The sequence below is a fragment of the Gadus chalcogrammus genome, chromosome 21 (assembly GCF_026213295.1).
Source record: "Gadus chalcogrammus isolate NIFS_2021 chromosome 21, NIFS_Gcha_1.0, whole genome shotgun sequence".
In the NCBI taxonomy this organism is placed as follows: domain Eukaryota; kingdom Metazoa; phylum Chordata; class Actinopteri; order Gadiformes; family Gadidae; genus Gadus; species Gadus chalcogrammus.
In genome coordinates, this window is record NC_079432.1 from 18549265 (window position 1) to 18570034 (window position 20770).

The following is a 20770-nucleotide window of genomic DNA, read 5'->3' on the forward strand; positions in this document are numbered from 1 at the left end:
CGATATTATGAATCACAAACGACTTTGTCGGGTTCTGCGACGTCTCTGGTTCTTCCACTTTCACATCAACCTGAAGTCGACTGAACCGCGCGCTGCCTGCTGCCGGCTGCCGGGCGATGGTGCCTCGCGGCAACCGGCGGCATGTCGCAGTTCATGTACTTCAGCGAGTCAAACCAAAGTTCCTTTCCCCCTATTCCTTCTCAACCATGGCTCAGATAACCCCCACGACAGTCTCGTTGTGGAAATACAAGACACGTCAAAGAACCGACAAGAAACACTTGCGTTACAGTGTGTGTATTCACACACACACATGTGGCGCTCGCACGGTCGAGTCTCATTGGCGGGCCAACGTCTCTGGGCGGGCCAGGCAGAGTAAGGGGAGGAGCTGAGATTCCTGATGACGTCATGAGCACAGACATTCCAAATCGGCGCGCTTGAGCCTCCGTTTTTTCAAAGGCGAGCAGAACAGCTAGTGCTAGTTTTACACCATACGCAAGTTTTAGCCACTGGGGGACCATAGGCAGGCTAGGGGAACTCATATTTATGTTAGAAAACCTCCCAAAGTGAGATTTTCAAGTCATGGGACCTTTAATTGTTTGTTTACTTTAGCATTCTTTTTATAGAGTCCTATGAACCAACTTAAACAGTAATAGGCGACTAGAGATGTGTTGCATAGACAATAAACATGCATGATTTTTTATTTATTTTTTCAACCTAATTCCCTAGGCAATACCGGTACACTGCATACAGGCAGGCTATACGCTGGGCTTATGGAGTTCTTGGCCTGCATATAAGGAAGCCGCTACCCTCCTGTCTGGTTTCAGCCATCAGGCAACAATTTCAGAGTGGTGACCAGACCTATCATGGCTTTCAATGGCCTCGTTTGGATGAAGAATAAAAACCATATTGGCACGTACAACATGAATACAATTATTTTTCAGTTCAAGAATTAACTCATGCTTGTTGTGTTGTGATCGCTCAACCGCCCTTAAAATGTTATAAAATACACAGAACATGTGAATTCATATAGAAACAGTTTATTAGGTCGTCCCAAGTAGGGCTGGGCGATATGACGATATATATCGTGAGGACGATAGAAACGTGTCTATCGTGACCTTTCTCCTCTATCTTTTCTATCGTGATAAACTTTTTTTTTCATTATTACAGCTAATATACATTTTAATATAATTTCACATCCTAATATAACATTTTGCTTTTCTTACTATGCAAACTCTAAGTTTATATAACTGTAAAAAAAGAATATTAAGATAATTTTTAGAGAACGTGGTTTTGCGACACGACACCGCTTTACGTTACGCTGCTTTGCATCATACGTTTGCGAATGAATGATGGACGCGCTGCAGGAAGGTGTAACTGTTACCACAGCCGCTGTTATACAATCCGAAACGGTTGCAAAGACACAACAAAAACCGCTTTTGCCGAAAAGGGGGGGCAGCTCAGTGGTTTGGCTTCATTTCGGATTTAAGTCCTCTGATACAGAACAAACGCAGCCGATATGTAAATGTGCGATAAAGTCGTTCCTGCGCCTGATGCGAATACTTCCAACCTCTTTTACCACCTGAAGAAAAATCACGAAGGAGAACACGGAAAACTCCAACTACTCCGATCAAAACAAACAAGGGATGAAACCGCAGGAGGCTCTGGAAAGAAATACAGCCAGCCGAAGCTAAAGGAAGCATTCGCCCAAGGCACGCAATATGAAAAGACGTCTCAGCGACACAAGCAGATCACTGGTGCCATTTCACGCTACATCTGTAAAGGCATGGCTCCCGTTTATGTTGTCGAGAAAGACAGCTTTCGGGATTATCATTATTATTATTTTTTGTTTGTTTATTTGTTAATTCTCGTCTCAAACCTGAAGCGTGTGCACTTAAGTGAAGTGAATGTATTAATTGCCATACGATGGTTACTGTACTACCTCTACACACAGTATAATTTATTTTGAAGGAAAAAAAGTGAAGGCTACTGCACCTGTGTGTGTTGTGTTCACACACACACACACACACACACACACACACACACACACACACACACACACACACACACACACACACACACACACACACACACACACACACACACACACACACACACACAGGTGCAGTAGCCTTCACTTTTTTCCCTTCAGAGTAAATTATACTGTGTTTTATAGTGTGTTCTGCTGTGTTCCATGTTTTTAATTTGTGTGCAGCAATTGAATGAACATGTTTCTCTTGTGATGCTGAAAATAAAGAGAACAACTGAAATCTGCGTAATTGTGGTACAGGTCGTGATGGATCACACTTTTAAGTACACCCCTATCCAGTAGAGCAAGAGGGCATATCGTGATATATATCGCTATCGTGATATAAAATAATCCATATCGTGATATATGTTTTTTTCCATATCGCCCAGCCCTAATCCCAAGTAATGGGGACCGATTACTGAAAAAAGGGACAGGTTGAAAGGCCTGGTAAAGTAAACAAATCTCAAGAAAAAAAGGGTTAGGCACAAAGAAACCAACATAAAATAATCTTGCAATATTGTGGTCTTACCTGAGGGTCAGCACTCACACAGCACATTCTCTCACTCAGTCACGGACACATACATGCAATGATGTCACATAGAGCAGACGCATAGTGATCCAAGAGAAAAGCGCACACAGAGGTCCCTTTCGGATTCTTAAATTTTTTTTTATGAATTATGGGGCAAATGGAGCTGTAAAGGAATGATTTGTGCACACAACTAAGTAAAAAAGCAATAAAAACAAAACATGCGACATGCAGTGAGGCGGTAACCATGGTGATGCTGATAAAGGAATGAATGGGTTACAGCCATAAATAACCAAGAGATAATGTTAGTCGACAGAGATGTTAGGGTCAGCGCAAGGGGTTAAAATGTAAAGTTATAATAAACTTCCTGGAACAATCAAAAAACCCAAGCAATAAACGGCACACAAAGAGAAAACAAAACATGCGGCATACAGAAAACCACCACCAAATAAAATAACATACTTACTATATACATATATACATACTCGCAACTAAATGATTGGACCTGTCTGGGAAAAAAAAAAATTCTAATTCAATTTTTTGTAGCGTGACTGCTGGGCTAGATAGAGGCTGACGGCCTCCTCCTTGGGAATTTGTTGGAAGGATTTGGCGACGGGTGGGTGCACAGGCCGACAAATTGGCGCTAACCTCTTGAAGAGCCTTTTGGTGAATCTATGTAGCTCTCCCGAAGGGCCTCGATTAATGACGTTGCATAACCTGCAGACATAATAATAAAATACTGTATAAAGATCGATGTCACAGATGTCTTGTGCGCAAATGTCAAAATATGATAGAACTGCATGACACTGCCTACCGTATGAGGCCTTCTCTTTGATGGGAACAACTACCCAGGCACCTTTTCTGAAACTTGGATATCGCACGCTATACCTCTCCAAACCATCGCTTCTTCGTGCGGTCTCTCTGTTCGCATTACAGTTGTAATGCAGCGCCGCTAAGAGAAGCCTACAGAATAACACATTTGAGAACACTTTCGAAACCTGGTGTATGTATGATAAAATACGGCATTGTTATTCCATTGGACAGCACTGACCTGCTATACATGCCATGGTATGAAAACCCAGTGTGCTTGGGCGCGAAGTGCAGGATCAGGGAGTGGAAGGCTTCAAGGGAGTAAGTCTGGTGCTGCGGGGACAGCTGTCGTGATGATACCCTCCAGTTTTACTGCTGCCATTGAGCCTGCAAGAGACCAAGATAGGTAGGCACACACACAGCAGACATACAAATAGACTGATTTTTTTTCTCCAGTGGAAACACCCATGAAATTGTCCTGCATATGAATTATAGCAAACATATTTAAAGTAAACAGAATGTTATGAGATCCCCAGAGTATGAAATAATGATTTAAATGGAAATCCTGTAGAGCATGCATAATGACACATGCTGTGTACTGTACCTGGTTCCAGCCACTCTTTATCTCGTTGATCCCCCTCCAGAGGGGCATGAGCGCAACTGGAGAAGGCAGGGGTGTCATGGTCGTGGATGTCCTGAATGTGATTCACCAAGCTTCTCCATTTGGCCTCCATCACAGCTGGATTGCCATCAGGGGTTGAGGCTGCAGTCCAGTACAGGTGGTTCACTATGGCTGGCCTCCACAACTGTAGTTGTTCACACTGTCTGTCTTTTGAGGCTGTATCCAAGGCCTTCCCCAGACCTGGTTTAGAACAAATGGTATTAATCGAAATGCAATAACAAAAACTGCTTAAACGTTCCAACAATGGATACATACTTTTCCCAATGTGCCAGACATCAAAATAATGCTGTGTCCCTTCAGGGCACAGCTCTTCTCTCACCCATTTGGCAACCTAAGGAGTAAAGAGCAAACTTTTGTGGATGCTTGTACTGTCTGGCCCTCAGTGCATCAGCAAAGCACAAACGTCCAGCCTCAGTGAAATTCATAAATCTACATTCTTTTTTTTTTGTAAATACCTGGAGATGTCCGTCTGTGATGAGGGTTGACAAATGCAGGTCGTGCCGCCTCAGCAAGCCGATGCTGCGCTTGAGCCCCTCTATCTCACACCAAGAGCTGTTGGGGACCTCTGAGCTCTGCAACATAATATAAGTGTAAGTGTAGAATGGTGGTGGAGGTGAAGGTGGTGTGATGCATAATAAAGCCCTATGCATGGTTGTACACGTGGAAAAGTGCTATATTAAGATGCAGTCCATTTAACAAATTGCAGAGAGTTCATTTCTTTCTGTCTAACATCAGGCTTACCTGAACAAGCTGAACATCAACCACCTTGTTTACTCTGTCCTCTATCAACGTGTAGGAGCCGTACTTTGCACAGTGCCCTGGAGAATCTGACCTGGGGATAATTAGAAATTACAATTATGTTTTCAAGTTTTTAATAACCAGTGTCTGTAAAGACAATCCACCATGACATCTGCAAATGTAAACTAAAGCCGCCCTGCATGATAACAAATAAAATAAAAATGTGTATGAGTTCTCGCACAAACAAAGTGTGGAGAACAGTATTAGGATACAAAATTAACAATGACATGAGATTATTAAAGTTCATACCCCTTAGTGGCAGCTATCATAGAATCAACAAATTCTGCTTTACCTGCAGTCACCAGCAACTACTAGGCCTCCATCCATTGCCTTGAGGTCACTAAAATTCTTGGCCTGCTCGTTCTGCCAGGCCTGAATGATGACGGGCATTGTGTAACGGCGCTGATGGCGAAAGAAAGTGCTTGCGCTGATGCACTGAAGGCCAAACAGGGTCATCATCCGTAATGTCTGGGTGGCCAAACATCCAGAGAAATCGCTTAAAAGGAGGTTACAGGTTGGCATATTCCTGTTTAGGATCGGCTGGTTTTGCCAGAAACGCTGGTAGCCACATGCACAGACCTAGATATTTAGAAAAAAATAACATGACCAGTAGTGTATAACACTCAAATATGATGGCATCATAAACCCACAGACTAAAGCAAGCCTGGTACATACATTGTAAATTAACTGAAAAGACAAATTTGAAAAAGAAGCAACGTCAGCACCAACCAAGCTAGCCATTATAAATCCACAAGATATTAGACTGTTATAGCAAATAATGTGGATTGGAGGATGCACTGATCACTTGCAATGAGCAATGTGGGCAGACAGTCAGGGCTATTCGATTTTAATAAGATATTCTGATTTTCTAAATCAGATATGGCCTGCAGTGTAAACAAAACCCTACCTGCTCTATTTTAACAAATGTTCCTTCCTGCTGCACGATTCTACTATCTGACTTCTCACAACAGGCCGGACAGATGGCAAACAGGGCCATGAGCTCCTCTTGGCAAACAATGAATTTGTCAATGCCACTACAACAAAAAAGAGGGGGGGGGGTGTCAGTCAAACTACTTCAAAGTTGGTCTATGTTGGCTTTAAATTATCTCACTTTTGGTGGGGGTCACAAGTTTGATATGGCTCCTCACACAACACCTCCTCATCCTCCTCAGACATCTGGTCTCTTGGTACCCATGATGCATCACTGATGACAGAGAGATCATCTTCTCCATCCGTTGGGTCAGGACTAGTGAGGGGGGTGAAAGTTTGTGTCCCCATGCTGACCATCTTGGGCTTCAGGTTCACTTGCACAGCTGTGGCAGTCAATAAACATACCCAAACATATGACAATCATGGCAAATCTAAGCGGTTATGTTTTGATCTAGGTTATGTCTTAATTTTAGCAATGTGTTTGGAAATGTCCTGCATGCATATCATTTGGCAACGTATGTTTTAGACAGCATATATCAACCACTAAAGAAATAACAAGATTTACCGTGAGACCTTCCAAGGGGCTTCAAAATACACTGTGTCCCAGTGTCACAAGTGGAGTAGGGCAAGGGGTCCTCTACCGTAACAGCATTGACACTGTCCATGGTCTCAGACGGTGAGGCACCTTCAACATCTTGCGTAAATAAATTAGCGTCAGCGACACGGTCACGTCTAAATACATATGAAAGAGGACCGTAATAGTCACTTTCCATTAGGAAAAGGGCAATTAAATCCATCAACTAAATCAAACACACACACACTGTTGTGAAAGCCGCTTGATGAGCGCCAGTGATCCAAACACTAGCCATGGCGCTTTCTAGTTAGATATGACAAGCTTTTGGACGTTTTGGTTCATATTCATGAATCACGAAATGTTCTTTTTAATGTCAGACTGATCATGAGTCATGACTGTAGTGGAGGCGGTGTCAAAGGGAATACGGTATGTAGTATACACAGGACTAGCTAACGCACAGCTTGTAAACATTAGCATGAGGCTTACCATAGCCAGCTCTCGCTTGCGGCTGGCGGCACTGATCTTGGTGCCTCTCGGTCTCGGTGCAGGGCAGGCAGAGAGATGCGTGTGCACAGAAGGCACGGCGTTCGGAATAAGCTGTGCCAGCCTCTTTAACCCGAGAGATACCATACTGACATTCCCTTGGTCGTAATCCTCCGCCGTGAAATGAGCGCTGCAGACCTTGGAGTTCTTTGTGACCGAGGGAATAGAAAAATCTGCCCGTCTAACGCGGACAAACTGTACCCACTGTCTGAGGGTTGCCTTGTCCTTCGGAAAGGCATGGACCCTGTGTCCTGTTTTGCTAGAGTTATTACACCCAGCACAAACACAGTTGTACACCATTCTAAAGCTACACCTACCTACCCACCTACCTAACTCGCTATGCTATGCTATCTGTCTGTCTGTATCCCTATCTCTCGGTCTATATCTATATCGGTCTATATATCTATCTATGCTTTCTATCTCTATCTATATGTCTATCCATCTATCTATCTAAATATGTATCTATGTATTTATCTCTTACTTATCTATCTCTTATCTCTCTCGTACTCTCTACTCTCAATGGGTCTCGAAGGTCTACGTCTGTCGTCTCCCTACCGTGACGTCATGCAACGCCTTCCGGGAGAAATGAGAAGCTACCGCAAACCGCTCCAATATGACCCACTTTTTCATATTAAATTCTGTTTTGTTATACCAAACAACATTAAATACAATAGGTAACCATTAAAATGTTTATTACCAACAAGCAAATGGCGCAAATCCGAAAAAAATAAAACCTGCACCATGGCCTTTAAGCAGAAAGTCAGCGGACACTGAGTTGAATGGCAACGGTGTTTGCTAGCCTACTTGATATCCAAGATTTACGGTTGGCATTAAATTACTCGACTTACACTGTGATTTATCAGTCACAGTGAGTGCTGTGACTGATAAATATCTTTTTGAAATGACAAATAATTTTAATTACTCACTGAAAGCAGGCAGGCACGCATCATGGCGCAACATTACTGCCAAAGTCGTATTAAGTAATATAACTCATGTGCGCAAGGCAGCCACAGGATACGCCAACTTTGTTTTCAACCGCTCGGTACCGCGCTGTATTAATTCCAAAGTTTTGAAAAGAAAAAGTATTTGAAGCGAATAACGACTCTGTTTTTGATTTGTTTATTTGGTTTTTGAACAGAAAGTTTTGGATGTATGCATCGGCTTTGAGTTTGTTTGTTTGTTACTTTCAAATTACATTCGCTCGCAACACACACACACACGTTCATTCACGTTCACCCACTACAACCTGCCGATCTTCAATCAAAACAACATCAAGTAAGCGATGCCACAGCGCGTTGACAAGTCCGTCCCGAGTCTCAAGGCGCCCATAGGCTTTATGGTTTATATGTTTGAAAGCCGTGACACACTCTTTTACCAGTTGGCCTGAAATACCACGCCTCGCAGTCATGGACCTATAAAGAAAGTCGTAGTCGTACCATGCGTGCTTAGCGCAACATTGAAAAGGGTCTCGTCTGAAACAGTGTCGCGCAGCTCTGCGTTCCGAACATTGTTTAATCAAATACACCGGTATGGATATAATCATATCCTAACAAAAATACACACCGTTATTCAGTGTGAACCGGTATAGCGCCCAGCACTAACGCAAGTTGACGCCGCAACACCATTGAGGCGGGGCAGGGGGCGTTAAAAAACGTCAGGCACCGTTATGAGGCACCGAAATGTGCGTTCTTATTCGATCTCGTTACAACCATTTACGTCGGAACCGGTTCCCTAATGGAACAGAGTTTCGGTGCTCAACCCTAGATATTGACAAACATGTCATTGGTCTTGTTTTGTTTTTTTTCCTCCAGGGGTGTAGACCACCCTACCTATCCATCAGTACTACAGTCTCTAGAGGTCGAGGATCCTGTTGTGGCAAACTGCCTTATTGACCAGAGGGGAATCGAGAGGATATTGTTGATCAAGGTAACCTCCTGTTGTGCTCTGTCCATCACAAACACAGACCTGTTAATTAATATTTTCGTCACGCTAACCTTTCCAGCGTGTTGTTTTTTGTTCTACTAGAATGCCGCTGAGGCTCGTGCAGTGATGGCCAAACCCCCGAGGAACTGCACTCAAGCCTTCTCCGTGGAGGGAGACCAGATCTTTGAAAACCGGTCGTGGTCGGCTGAACAATCTAGACCCAACTTCCTCTTCAGGGATGTGGAGGAGGAGATCAGGTGGGATCTCTACTCCACAACCTAACCCCCGCAGCCTTTTTTTTTGTCAGATTATGCTGCAATGCTTTTGCCAGTGTATGAAAGAGATTTCAACTCGCTGACAATATTTATTGTTGTATTCTATGCTTTGTTTTAACTGCTAAATGCTAACCTTGCATTTTAGAAGGCTGCGTTCAATGCACACTCATGTCTTTCCTTCATGTCCTCCTTCATGTCCTGTACCTCCCGCTCTAGACACCTGCAGCGGGAGATGGAGAACCAGACGGCGCAGGTGGGGTGCTACCAGCAGAGGAAGCAGAAGGTGGAGGAGGACATCGGGAAGAACGAGGACCTGCTGAAGAAAGCCCACGTGGAGCAGAAGAAAACCCAGGTAAAACGAACCACTCTCTGCTAGTGCTGCACGATTTGGTGAAAAGGTCATATTGCGATCATTGTGGACAAAATTGTTATTTGCGATATATTAAACAAATGGTGTCATGAGGAAACTTGCTTGGTTATAAAGGAAAATGCACACAGATTACTGATAATTTTAAAATGTTTATTTTTCAACTCAAACAAAGCATACAAACTTAAACTAGCTTAAAAAATACTGTTTTCAAAGTAACAATATTTTACAGAATTAAATAAATTCAAAAAAGAAATCTTTTCAAAATAAAGGCATTTCTGCTGTGCAAACTTGTTAGGTTTTCTCAATAGTACAACTAAATATAATAAGTAAGAAAATACATGAAATAATTAAATCGCAATTGCAAAGGCTGATAACGCGATTGCGATTCGGTTAATCGTGCAGCACTGCTTTCTGCCACCATTAATGACTTCATAAATAACTCATTCAGTTTGAAACGAGTCCTCCTCCTCCATCTTCTTCTTCTGTGGTGTTTCAGGGGAAGGAAAGGAAGCTGCAGCTGGAGCTGACCGAGCTTCAGAATATGGAGGAGCTGCAGTCAGAGGACCTCCAGCCCCTGGTGAGGTGTCCTACATGGAGAACTCTCTGAACCAATCTAGGAGGGGTCAACCATTACATAGGGGGGATCATTAGGGCTGTTGATCTTCAGAGATATGAAGATCATTGCATCATGTTGTTCTTTCTCTTGCTCTCCCTCTCCCAGGAGGAGGATCTGGAGGAGGTCGTCGGTAAGATCGCCTCCCAGCAGGCCCAGTGTGAGGAGGCGCGGGCCCAAATGGCCCAGCTCAAGGCCAACTTTGAGGAGGCGGAGCAGCAGGACAGGAAGCTCAAGGATCAGATCAGTGCCATGGCGGAGGAGGCCGACTCCATGAAGGTAACATGGTAGAAATTACCTGTCATGAAGCCAGAAGACATTACATCAGTGTTTCCCACACATTGACGAGACTATGGCGGCCCGCCATAGTCTAATTTCGGCCGCCATAGTCTCTGCGTGCACATGAATTATTATTATTATTAAAAAAAAAAAAAAAAAATTTTTTTTTTTTTTTTTGCTCAGGCGAAGTTTGAAGACATACCCCCCCCCCCCGTCAACAATCGCTCCATACCCCCCCCCCCCCCCCCCCGTCAACAATCGCTCCATACCCCCCCGTCCCCGTCCCCCCCGTCAACAATCGCTCCATACTCCCCCCCCCCCCCCCCCCCCCCCCCCCCCCCGTCAACAATCGCTCCATACCCCCCCCCCCCCGGTCAACAATCGCTCCATACCACCCGTACCCCGTCAACAATCAATAATCGCCCCATACCAGCCCCCTTCCCCCCCCCCCCCATAGTCTCCAAAATTTCTGTGGGAAACACTGATTACATTTTATTTTTATGAACCTTTATTGAATTAAGCCAGTAAACTCTTGCATATTTTATCTGATGGCAGCAAATGTTTTAAACTTTACATCAATTTTTAGAGCCTAAATCTCAATAAGACCTTGAATCTATCCAATGAAATTCAATAGTCTCTATTGTGCCCAAGTGTATTATCTGATCTTCTATTGAACTCCTCTCTGTTGTGGCCCTGTAGGAGGACCTGACTAATAGCGACCAGGAGGTGATGAAATGCAAGCACCACAGTAAGCACTATGAGGAGAAGCGCAAGACCCACTTGGACAACATCCTGGCCCTCCAGGCCAGCCTGGAGGGCCAGGAGTATGAGCTGGCGGTACGATGACAAGCGTTATAAATGTTGATGCAAGTTAATACGAAGGTGTTACTAGACCTAGTCTGTGGCATCTTGTTTTATTGTCTCAAAGTCTTAACGTTACGTGTCACATGGTTGGCCAGGCGTCAGTTACCAAGGCAACAGAGATCTGTCCAGAGCGCCTTGAGGTACGCCGGACTGCCAGGAATCTGGACAACGAGATCAACCTTGTCAAGACTAAAATCACTACCCAGCAAGCCCAGCAGGGCAACCGGGAAGAGATTGTTAAGTACGTGGCTCTGACACTAATCCTTACACTGGAATGGATTGACAGAAGTGATCCTCACCTTACTAATCAGAATCAGAATCAGAAATACTTTATTGATCCCCGGGGGGAAATAGTTTGTCTTTTGCCTAACTATGTGTACAGCCAACCTCACAGCCATGTACTGAACCTCTTATGCCTTTGTTATCAGAAAAGGCTGTCCTATAGTTTGGAATATTTATTAATTACCAAAGATAACTAAATAATGTATTTACATTTTTTGTCATCATTGGTAGAGAACCTTACATTTATGACTTCCAGGGTAACCATTGGCAATGGATTTGATTTGTCTTTAAGTTATTATTTGATTTGCCTCGTTAGACAGCTATGTCATTATTATCAGTTTTTCACATTTGGGTAAAAAAAACTTGTTTAGGGTAACCAACCGTGTGTTTCTTTTCCCCTGGCATTAGGCAGTACAAGGAGGCCTATGAGAAGTATAAGGACACGGCCCAGCAGATGAAGTGCCTTAAGAGCTTCATCAGGACCCTCAACCAGATCATCACAGACCGCCTGAAGGCCTACAACTCCCTGAGGAGGTCAGCTCCCCCACTCACCCAGAGATGTGGTCTTCTCCTGTTGCTAGTGAATCCTGTCTTTTGGGGGAGAGGGGCTGAGGACCGTCTTGTAAATCGACGAGGGTCATCGTTCATGTCGTTGGCCAGGCGAAGGTCGTCAACCTCTTCAACCCCAAATGACCCGTTACTGGTTTTAGCCCCTACCCCCCAATTTGAAAGGTTTTATCAAATCCATTTTTAGTAGCTAAGAGAGGGTACCGGAGGCGAAAGGTCTATTGCCTTCAATCAGAATACATGTCTTTCATCGCTATCTGGTGGCTGTATGGTGCAATTGCGATTGGTTAGCTTGGTGTCATTCAATCATGTACCCCATATCTTTCAATATAGGTGTCAAATGTCCAAATTGTACAATGGGTTCACTAGATATCCACCTGTTTGTGTCTAATCAATTTTGTATTGTAATTTTGCATTGGATTCATGTTTCATTTGGAGATTTCACACTCACACTTTAGTGAGAGTATATTGTCTATTGGTAGCAGGCTCAAGTCCAGCAGACCCGTAGCGCCTATAGACTCATCTCTTGTTCTTGAATGTGATATTATGTGATATTATGTGACATGAATGCCGGACCGGTCGGCATTGGTCCGATGCCGAGTCCTACAACTGTAAAACAAGGCAGCATAATAATCAGATGAAGATAACACTTTGCTTGGCTTGCAACCTTACACAAACACCTGAAGAAATTATGCACCCTGCGCTCTGCCTAAATCTCTTGCTCTCCCTCCAACCCTCCTCCAGTATGCTGTCTGCTCGCTGTAAATACTACTTTGACAGTCTGCTGTTCCAGAGAGGCTACACAGGCAGCATGACCTTTAATCACAACGACGAGACCCTCTTCATCTCCGTGAGAAAGCTAGCTTTTTTCTCTCCATTCCTTTAAAACACTACTGGTAAACGAAGCGATGGAACCTAGAGGATAGTATGTCTTTAATACCATCCCCTTGTTCTCTCCCTCCCTCCCTCCCTTCAACGTGTCCAGGTGCAGCCGGGGGAGGGAGACAAGGCAGAGCTGAGTGACATGCGGTCGCTGTCAGGCGGGGAGCGCTCCTTCTCCACCGTGTGCTTCGTGCTCTCCCTCTGGGCCATCACCGAGGCCCCATTCCGCTGCCTGGATGAGTTTGATGTCTACATGGTAAGGGTCAAAGGTTACCGTACCGCGGTTCATCTCTGACAGCGGGCTAAAGCGACCGACCTTAGAGCAGGCTGCTTTGAGCCCTGAAGAAAGTTCTATAGAAATACAATACACTGTGCTTTCTGGTGTATGTACGCACTCATTGTTGATGTTGATATTCAGCATGTTTCTCTCTAAATCTCAATGAAGTTGTATGGTACTGATAAAGAAAAACTTATTTTTAGGACACGTCGGCCAGCAAAATATTTGATTGAATATTGGAGAATGATCATGGGAAAGTACAGGCAGCAAAATATTAATTTCTATATAAACCTGTGTTAACTTGTTTGTAGGATATGGTGAACCGCAGGATTTCCATGGACATGATGCTGAAGATAGCGGACAGCCAGCGCTACAGGCAGTTCGTCTTCCTCACCCCACAGAGCATGAGGTGACCAAGGCCTCCGCTTTACCAGGGTTCACCTAGACTCTGCATAGCCTCCCGACACCCCTCTTATGCACTTATTGTGTGTCACACGTCCTGGTACTTAATGTACGCACTTACGTATGTAATGTCTTTGATCTGGGCACACACTGTACGTATGTTGTACGTTATTGCACTTTAAAAAAAAAATTACTTAGTGGTGCCTTATCCTAGCTATCTTTGTTGTATACAGGGAATGGGTTTACCTCACGTTAGTTAGTGCTTGGCACTTGGTTCTATGAACATCCTTACTGTACTGACAGCGATATATTGTTTCTCTTCTTCTTGCAATAAATGTAAATGTTGCTAATAATTATAATAGGAAATGATTAGTGCTTAAACCACCATTGTGGATGATGTCAAGTATTATTATTATATATTATTACATATATTATCAATTAGTTTTTGATGGTTGTATTCCAGCTTACTCAAAGGCTACTTACAAGTGTTACTTACTAAATTTGCAATTATTAACTTCCACCCCTTCAAAGAGTGCTGGGTGAAGTTCCCTTCCGGTCATGTGATCAATGGTCCATACCGGCTCTTCTTTATTTGTGTTCTTTGTTGTTTTCAGCTCGCTTCCTGAGAGTAAATTTATCCGTATCCTGCGGATGAAGGACCCGGAGCGAGGCTCCCAGGACCAGGCGTCCAGCCAGGAAGACCCAGCCTGAGGAAGAGGCCCATGGGGGCGATCACTTTGAATGTTGAGCACTGTTAAATGTTCCTCAGTTTGTCGTTACAAGTTTGTCGTTAGATTTGAAAGTTGTGTATTCTGTTTTGCATGTTAAAAGTTAGCAGGAAAGTTACATTTACAATTGCAAAATCTGGCCCCTCACTCTTATTGTTCTGCATTGTTTTTGTTCTGATTTTAACATCCTACCAGAGATGATAATAAATGTCCATGAATACACAATGACCAATAGGTTATCTTTCATGCTGGCATTTGTCCAAGTTTGTATGAAAGAGGGCTGCGCCTTTGAGGTCTGAAATGTGCCCTGAATTTCTCGACACACCCATTCAGGGGCCCATAAGTTTGCCTGATAAAGTACCTCAATACCGAACCCTTTGGCACATCTCGGCTCCATCCATTCCCCTCTCCCAAGTCACCAGGTTCTAGATGAAGCCGACGTCTTTTGCCACACGGTTGTTTCACAGGAATGTAGAGTCATTGGGTGTGAGGGCAGCCAGCTACGAGCGACAGGTAGATGGAGCAAACCTCCAGGGGAGCCACGCGCCCCCCGACAGCCTGCAGAAGGAGACCTCCAGGCAGCCTGACAGGGGCCTCAGAGACGTTCACTTGGCCTTCCTCCCAGAGAGGTACCAGCCTTTGGTGGATAAAGAAGCAGAGCAAGAAGCTAAAGAAGCGAGGAAGCTAAAGAAAAAAGAGAAATACAAGAAAGTAAAGAAGGTGAGAAATGTAGTTGGATCAAAGGGGAACCGATTGCACCAATGTGCGGATATGAGTTGTTTTTCTGAAATGAAGTATTACATTGTCAACTATCGAGTAGCAGTGTCAATGTATCACATCTTGTCTACTGCTGTGATTGTGGCTTATTGGGACATCTTATTTTAGGCTTCCATTAAATAAGTGGATTGTAAATTAGATCAAATCGGATTGAAATACCCTTGAAAATCAATGACTAATCAAAAATGGAAAAAGATTTACAATTTACTTTTTCATTTAGTTTCAGTTATTCAATAATTTTCTCCTTAGTGAAATTTCGTAGTGGCTGTGTTTTTTACAGCAGATTTCAGATCACAACCTTTAACTTAAATTAATTATTATTATGAAATCTGTTCATAAGCCCAAATTGAATCGGCAACACCAATTAAAATCAAGAGCACAGGTTATGTTTGGAACGGTTTATTTCCATGCTTTCAGAGGAGACTTCCTCTCCATGGAAAAAAGCCTTCCAGTAAACATCCGGAGCTGCTATTGTGTTGACCAGGTTCTTGTTTATGTGAGGAAATAAAAGTGAAACCCAGTCCCCCGCTCTAAGCCCCCACCACTTTCACAATGAAGGCTGTGCAGACTTGATGAGGCTTTGTGCTGTACAGACAGTGCTCAGAGGGAACTTGCCCTCCAGGGAACCGCCCTCCCAATCCTTCTTAACTTACACACTGGTTAAAGAAAAGTAAGATTGTCTACCAAACAAAAGTAAATGATTGATTTGAAGGTGATTTGTTTTGTGTTGCACTGATTGTGTAATGGTGTGTGCATCACAGAGGGCTGGTAGGGCGTGGCGGGGCAGCTGGAAGTGTCTCATGCTGGGTCTTCACAACTTTGCCCTGGCCTACACCACCCCCCTCACAGCGGCTGCTACCTGCTTTATACCAGAGTTTCAACCGGGCAGAGGATGAGAAACACCGTCATAGGAACGCTCTCACCATGATGTCAATGCTGTGTGGACCATTGTTACTGAATGAGTTTTTACATCTTAATATTATTTCATTTTTATTTTTCATGTAATGTAACAGGGATGGATAATTGTGTATATAAGTGTATATGACTACATTAATAAAGGTTAGTTGTAATGTGAAAGACCCGCCCCTATCATACAATGGGCAGCTTATAACCAACATCAAATAACACTTTTGTTTATAATTGATTTAACAACGGTCAGTGGCTGTATGGAATGTTTTTTTATTTATTTTTTTACATTTTGGAAAGGAAATGACAGATGACAGAATGAGTTATCAGTGAGAACCGGAGTGTCCTCTTGCGATTGAATTGAACGTTTTGATTAAGTTTGTTGGTGTACACTGTTTTGATGTCGTACCTCTTGAATATACTATTGTTACAATAAAATGTATTAATCTGTGTTAATATAATGGTTTTAAAATGTGAATGTGTTTTATGAAATAGGTATTTATATACAAAGTTGTTTAGAAGTTGTCCCATGTAACTAGTCCACCCACCCCGGTGCAGTGTGGGCTTCTCCCCGATGCAGTGAGGGCTGCTGCAGACCAACAGGGGAGGTTTCGGATGACGTCATCCTGTGCGCCCGTATAGTTTTTATTTCCGCACTCTTGTTTACCCCAGGCATAAACCACAAGCAATTGTTACTTTATAAAAATGACACACCAGAAAGTACACAATGCCAGCTCAATTCCTATAGATGGTTTCAGTAATGTGAGGATAACGTCGATATGGACATTCCTTATGTCGGTAAGTCTTGTTTTAAGGGTGGGTTTGTTCAGAATATCACTGTGCCATTAGTGCTTCCTTGTAGTTCTCTAGTTAAATGAGCTGTCAATGCTGTATTGACACATTGGTTTTATGCCAACATATGTCTGGTTTTCTCTTTCATCATTGGCATTTGTTGTATAGGTCCAGTGGTCGGAGCCATGGCTGATCGGGCTGCTGACCTTCCATACGATCTGTCTCGGATCGACTCTGTTAACGTGTCGGTTCTACCGAGTGCAGATCTGTCAGTTCCTGCTTATGGGTGAGTGGGCAAGGCAGGGGCGCAACTGCCTACTTTCTGGGGGGTATGCAGATGCATAGCAGGCGCCCACCCTCCCCCCTCTTTGATCTGGGCACAAATTTGACCTAAAACACACTGATATTGAATCAAAAAACTCATTTTGAGTGCACCAGGACAGATATTTTTTTTAGAGGCAGCCTTTCTAAGATGCTCTGCCAGTGTAACATCATACCGTGCTATAAGAGATCAAGGATACCCAGAAAATTTCCATTTCTAGGATTTCCTATCTGTGCATTTTGTCCCTGTGAAAAAGAGTTTCCTCGACGCACAATGTTGTTGGTAAAAACATATTTTTACTTAAAAACAATACCACAACAGTCGAGTCACTTGCACAACTCAAGCCGCCCTCCAGTCTAGAACTCTGGCCCTCTTAAGGAGCACCAGAATGGGTGTGGCTCAATTAATCTTTGAGCCACAGCTGCAGACTATTACAGGGCTAACAGCCAGACAGGAACACGTGAATCTTTTAAAACATGTTAACACAGTGAAGATGCCATTCACATCTTCACAGTCCCCCTCAGTGGCAGGTTTCTTTCTGCAAGGAAGAGTATGTAGTCGATCACTCGAGTCAACAGGCTCTCTGCAATTCGCTATCAATAGTTTTATCTAGGCATAAGCGGGGTGCCAATTCTTTCCACATCAGATAAGCATTTATGTGGTAACCACTTGTTTCATGGTGCTTCAGTATCTTTGAAAGACACTGCCAGTTATTATACCCCACCACTCTAGTTTCACCAAAAAACGTACATGCAAAACAATAGACTCTGTTAGAGCTGTTGGAGTACAGTAACCAATAGGGGTGGGAAAAATAATCGATTCTTCGATGCATCGCAATACTGTGTAGAACGATTCAGTCTCGATTCAGATACGATAATAATATTATTATTTTTTTGGATTATTAATTTATTCACTTTTGGATTATTAACAGAGTTATAAAGTATCAACTTTATAACTCTGTTTTTACTGGGTCTATTGACATAAAACAAAGACTTACATAGAGATTGAAGTAAAACAAAATGGCCACAAACAAGTTCCTTTATTTTTCTTGTTATGATCCGTTATATTGTAGGCTCCATTCTGATCAGTACACAGTTGCAAGACAACAGTAACCTGTTGTTTTACTAGTAGTAGATTTAGCTAACCTGTATATTTACAAGCCTCCTCTTTATACACTGCCATAAAAACGACCTTCCCAATCTTTATTTTTCTATGTTGTGACCCTGAGGGCTTTCTTCTCTGCCTCTCCATATTGAAGTACGTGTCATCAGATGACAATACGGTTCAAATGAAGACACTCTGGCGCTCGCCTCCAGGGCGTAGTCGAGGGGGCGGCCATGTGGAGAGGAGGGGGGGAGGGAGGCGAAGGAGCGGGGGGGCGCCTTATCATTGACGTTCCTCTGTTAATGATCATCATATCATGTACACAAACGCTGTTAAATACAGAAAATGCCGACTCAAATAATTTTACTTCCATCGCTTTGGCGCCCCCTCTGGTGCGGTGCCCCTATGCACCGCATATAGTGCATACCCACTTTTTGAGCCACTGGGGCAAGGGATGAGGAAGTCGGCATTCTTTATGATTATTCTATCATAGTTCATATCTTAATACTGTGTGTATTTTTATTATGTGTATATGTTTTTTTAAATCAGGATATATAATTTGAGTAGCCCAGAATAAAGTCTTTCCTATTGAATATTGCTTCTGATACTAAAATAGTTGGTTGGCGAACACCCAGTTGACCTGAGTAGGTTGTGTTCCCAAATAGTTGTATAGTTTTACAGTTAAACATGTCGACACAAGATTTGTGTTGTTACATGAGCCAAGATTATTCCTAATCCCTTAAAATGGGATTTTACCATTAGGATGAAATAAGTGTTATTACAAACCTTTAACGTCTATGCCTAAATTTTGTCTTGTCTCTCTTCATAGTTGCAATGGTTTATAGTGCTGAATATCTGAACGAGTTAGCAGCCAATTACTGGAGGTAAGCTATTACAAACGCGGAGCTCCAACTCATCTATTTGGTTTCAGAACAGCAGTCCAGACACATTACTAATGCTTCATTATACATTTTGGAGATGCCAAAGAGGAATTTATATTCATCATAATCCTCCTTATATAAGTAAGGCAGCCTTTTTTTTTTAAAGAAAATGTAATGCCATAATTATTGACAGATCATTTATTCTTCCCAGGTCATTTTCAAACTTCCAGTACTTCGACTCCACGGGCATGTTCATATCCCTGGTGTATTCAATCCCCCTCTTGTTTAACACCATCATTATTGTGGTAAGTATTTTGATTCTTATCTCACCACTAATGATGTCCCAAATTGTTGATGTATGTTAATATCTGTATTTGTGTCTTTATAGATCGTGTGGGTGTACCGGACATTCTCCACCATGACTGAACTGAAGACCCTGCAGCTCAAGAGAAGAGCCCTCAGAGAAGGAAGGAAGAAGATAGAGTGAATCCCAGTTGCTACGGAGATGTTACTTGTAGACTGTCTCGGGCCCGGGTCCGGGACGGGGAGATGGGAGAGACACATTCCACAAAGCAGTTGGACCCAAAGCCTCTGTTTAACAAGCTAAAGGACCATATTCAGCTTATTTTGGTGTTGTTCCGGAACTGTAATTGACTTGACTACAAAGTCAACAAAGGACAAGGGTTGGGCTAGAGGGTTTAATGTTTATTTTATTTAGGATTATTTCATTGGTTGGATGGCTTCATCCTATAAAATGATTACTTAAGCAAAGGACTTTGCTTTTGTATTATTTATTTTATTCATGTATTTCTTTTAAACCATTATAATAAAGCATATTGGTAAATATTATTTAGTGACTATTCTGATCCTGTTATTTAATCAAACTACCGGAACAAACAGCTCCCGAAACACCACCCTCTAGTGGATGGCCGCCTCTAGAGGGCGATATGAAACAGTGTTGTGTGCGCTGTTGCCGTGAGCAGAAAGGTGGACCGCGGCTGAGAAACCGGGGATAAAGCCCTGAACACACGTTGACCTCTGGGGTTGCCGGATTCTCAGGCCACTGCAGTAGGATCTGGTCAAATAATTTAGTCTCCAGTGATGAAAGCAACTTTAGACAAGTAGGACTTCATCCTAAATGAATGTGTTCCTCATGAACAATTCTAATACAGAAAAAAGAATAGGGAAGAAAATATGGCCTTAATTACACCACTTAACAAATGTATGGTCAACTTAGCTTTATTTATAACCTGTTTCAAAATAAATGTAATGACGGTAACACCTATGCAAAGAAAAAAACCCTCATATCTATCTTGCTTTCCTTGTCAAAAAGATATTGTTTTTTGACCTAGCAGACGGGACAGATAAAGGTCAAGTGATTTCTGTCTGAGAATGTTGGGGGGGCAAGGTGGGGGAGCAAGGTGAGCAAACACTGACGAACCAAAGGTGATTTAACTTCTGTTATCTCATCCTGCACCCTTCATCTCTGCAGCAAAGGGATTACAGCTGGGCTGTTTTTTTTTCTTTCTTATTTCCCTCACTTGTTGCCCAGATGTGTTAGGTGTTGGTGTGCTCCTCCTGCCTGGGCGCACCGTTACGGACCTGAGTGATGGAGCCGCGAGTTGCCATCATAATAT

At 43.0% G+C, this 20770-nt stretch overlaps 3 protein-coding genes and 1 long non-coding RNA gene across 6 annotated transcripts in view; 3 read left to right on the top strand and 1 right to left on the bottom strand.

The window, feature by feature from the left end:
- si:dkey-119f1.1 (Structural maintenance of chromosomes protein 6-like) overlaps positions 1 to 14591 on the top strand; it is a 41167-nt gene extending 26576 nt beyond the window's left edge. For 2 of the 3 annotated variants that reach the window (XM_056582061.1, XM_056582063.1), the window contains exons 16-27: positions 8701 to 8815; positions 8915 to 9069; positions 9304 to 9439; positions 9954 to 10034; positions 10179 to 10349; positions 11049 to 11186; positions 11309 to 11454; positions 11904 to 12029; positions 12807 to 12912; positions 13048 to 13200; positions 13533 to 13630; positions 14238 to 14578. In XM_056582061.1, the coding sequence (XP_056438036.1) occupies positions 8701 to 8815; positions 8915 to 9069; positions 9304 to 9439; positions 9954 to 10034; positions 10179 to 10349; positions 11049 to 11186; positions 11309 to 11454; positions 11904 to 12029; positions 12807 to 12912; positions 13048 to 13200; positions 13533 to 13630; positions 14238 to 14334 (1522 nt within the window). In that variant the 3' untranslated portion in view covers positions 14335 to 14578. Of the gene's footprint in view, positions 1 to 8700; positions 8816 to 8914; positions 9070 to 9303; positions 9440 to 9953; positions 10035 to 10178; positions 10350 to 11048; positions 11187 to 11308; positions 11455 to 11903; positions 12030 to 12806; positions 12913 to 13047; positions 13201 to 13532; positions 13631 to 14237 lie in introns of all 3 variants that reach the window. The other variant, XM_056582060.1, reaches the window with a different exon arrangement.
- LOC130375058 (uncharacterized) lies at positions 3713 to 4381 on the bottom strand. The gene is made up of 3 exons (XR_008893726.1): positions 4300 to 4381; positions 3967 to 4224; positions 3713 to 3749 (listed from the first exon to the last, which is right to left on the bottom strand). It is a non-coding gene; the product is annotated as an uncharacterized LOC130375058 (long non-coding RNA).
- A 144-nt stretch (positions 14592 to 14735) lies between the features above and the next one.
- LOC130375056 (required for drug-induced death protein 1-like) lies at positions 14736 to 16494 on the top strand. The gene is made up of 2 exons (XM_056582065.1): positions 14736 to 15071; positions 15890 to 16494. The coding sequence occupies exons 1-2, from the start codon at positions 14781 to 14783 to the stop codon at positions 16022 to 16024; spliced, it is 426 nt and encodes a 141-aa protein (XP_056438040.1). The 5' UTR covers positions 14736 to 14780; the 3' UTR covers positions 16025 to 16494.
- A 163-nt stretch (positions 16495 to 16657) lies between these two features.
- tmem18 (transmembrane protein 18) lies at positions 16658 to 20242 on the top strand. The gene is made up of 5 exons (XM_056582066.1): positions 16658 to 16832; positions 16995 to 17112; positions 19082 to 19136; positions 19345 to 19438; positions 19522 to 20242. Exons 1-5 carry the CDS (start codon positions 16740 to 16742, stop codon positions 19618 to 19620), a joined length of 459 nt encoding a protein of 152 aa, XP_056438041.1. The 5' UTR covers positions 16658 to 16739; the 3' UTR covers positions 19621 to 20242.
- Positions 20243 to 20770: the final 528 nt, after the last annotated feature.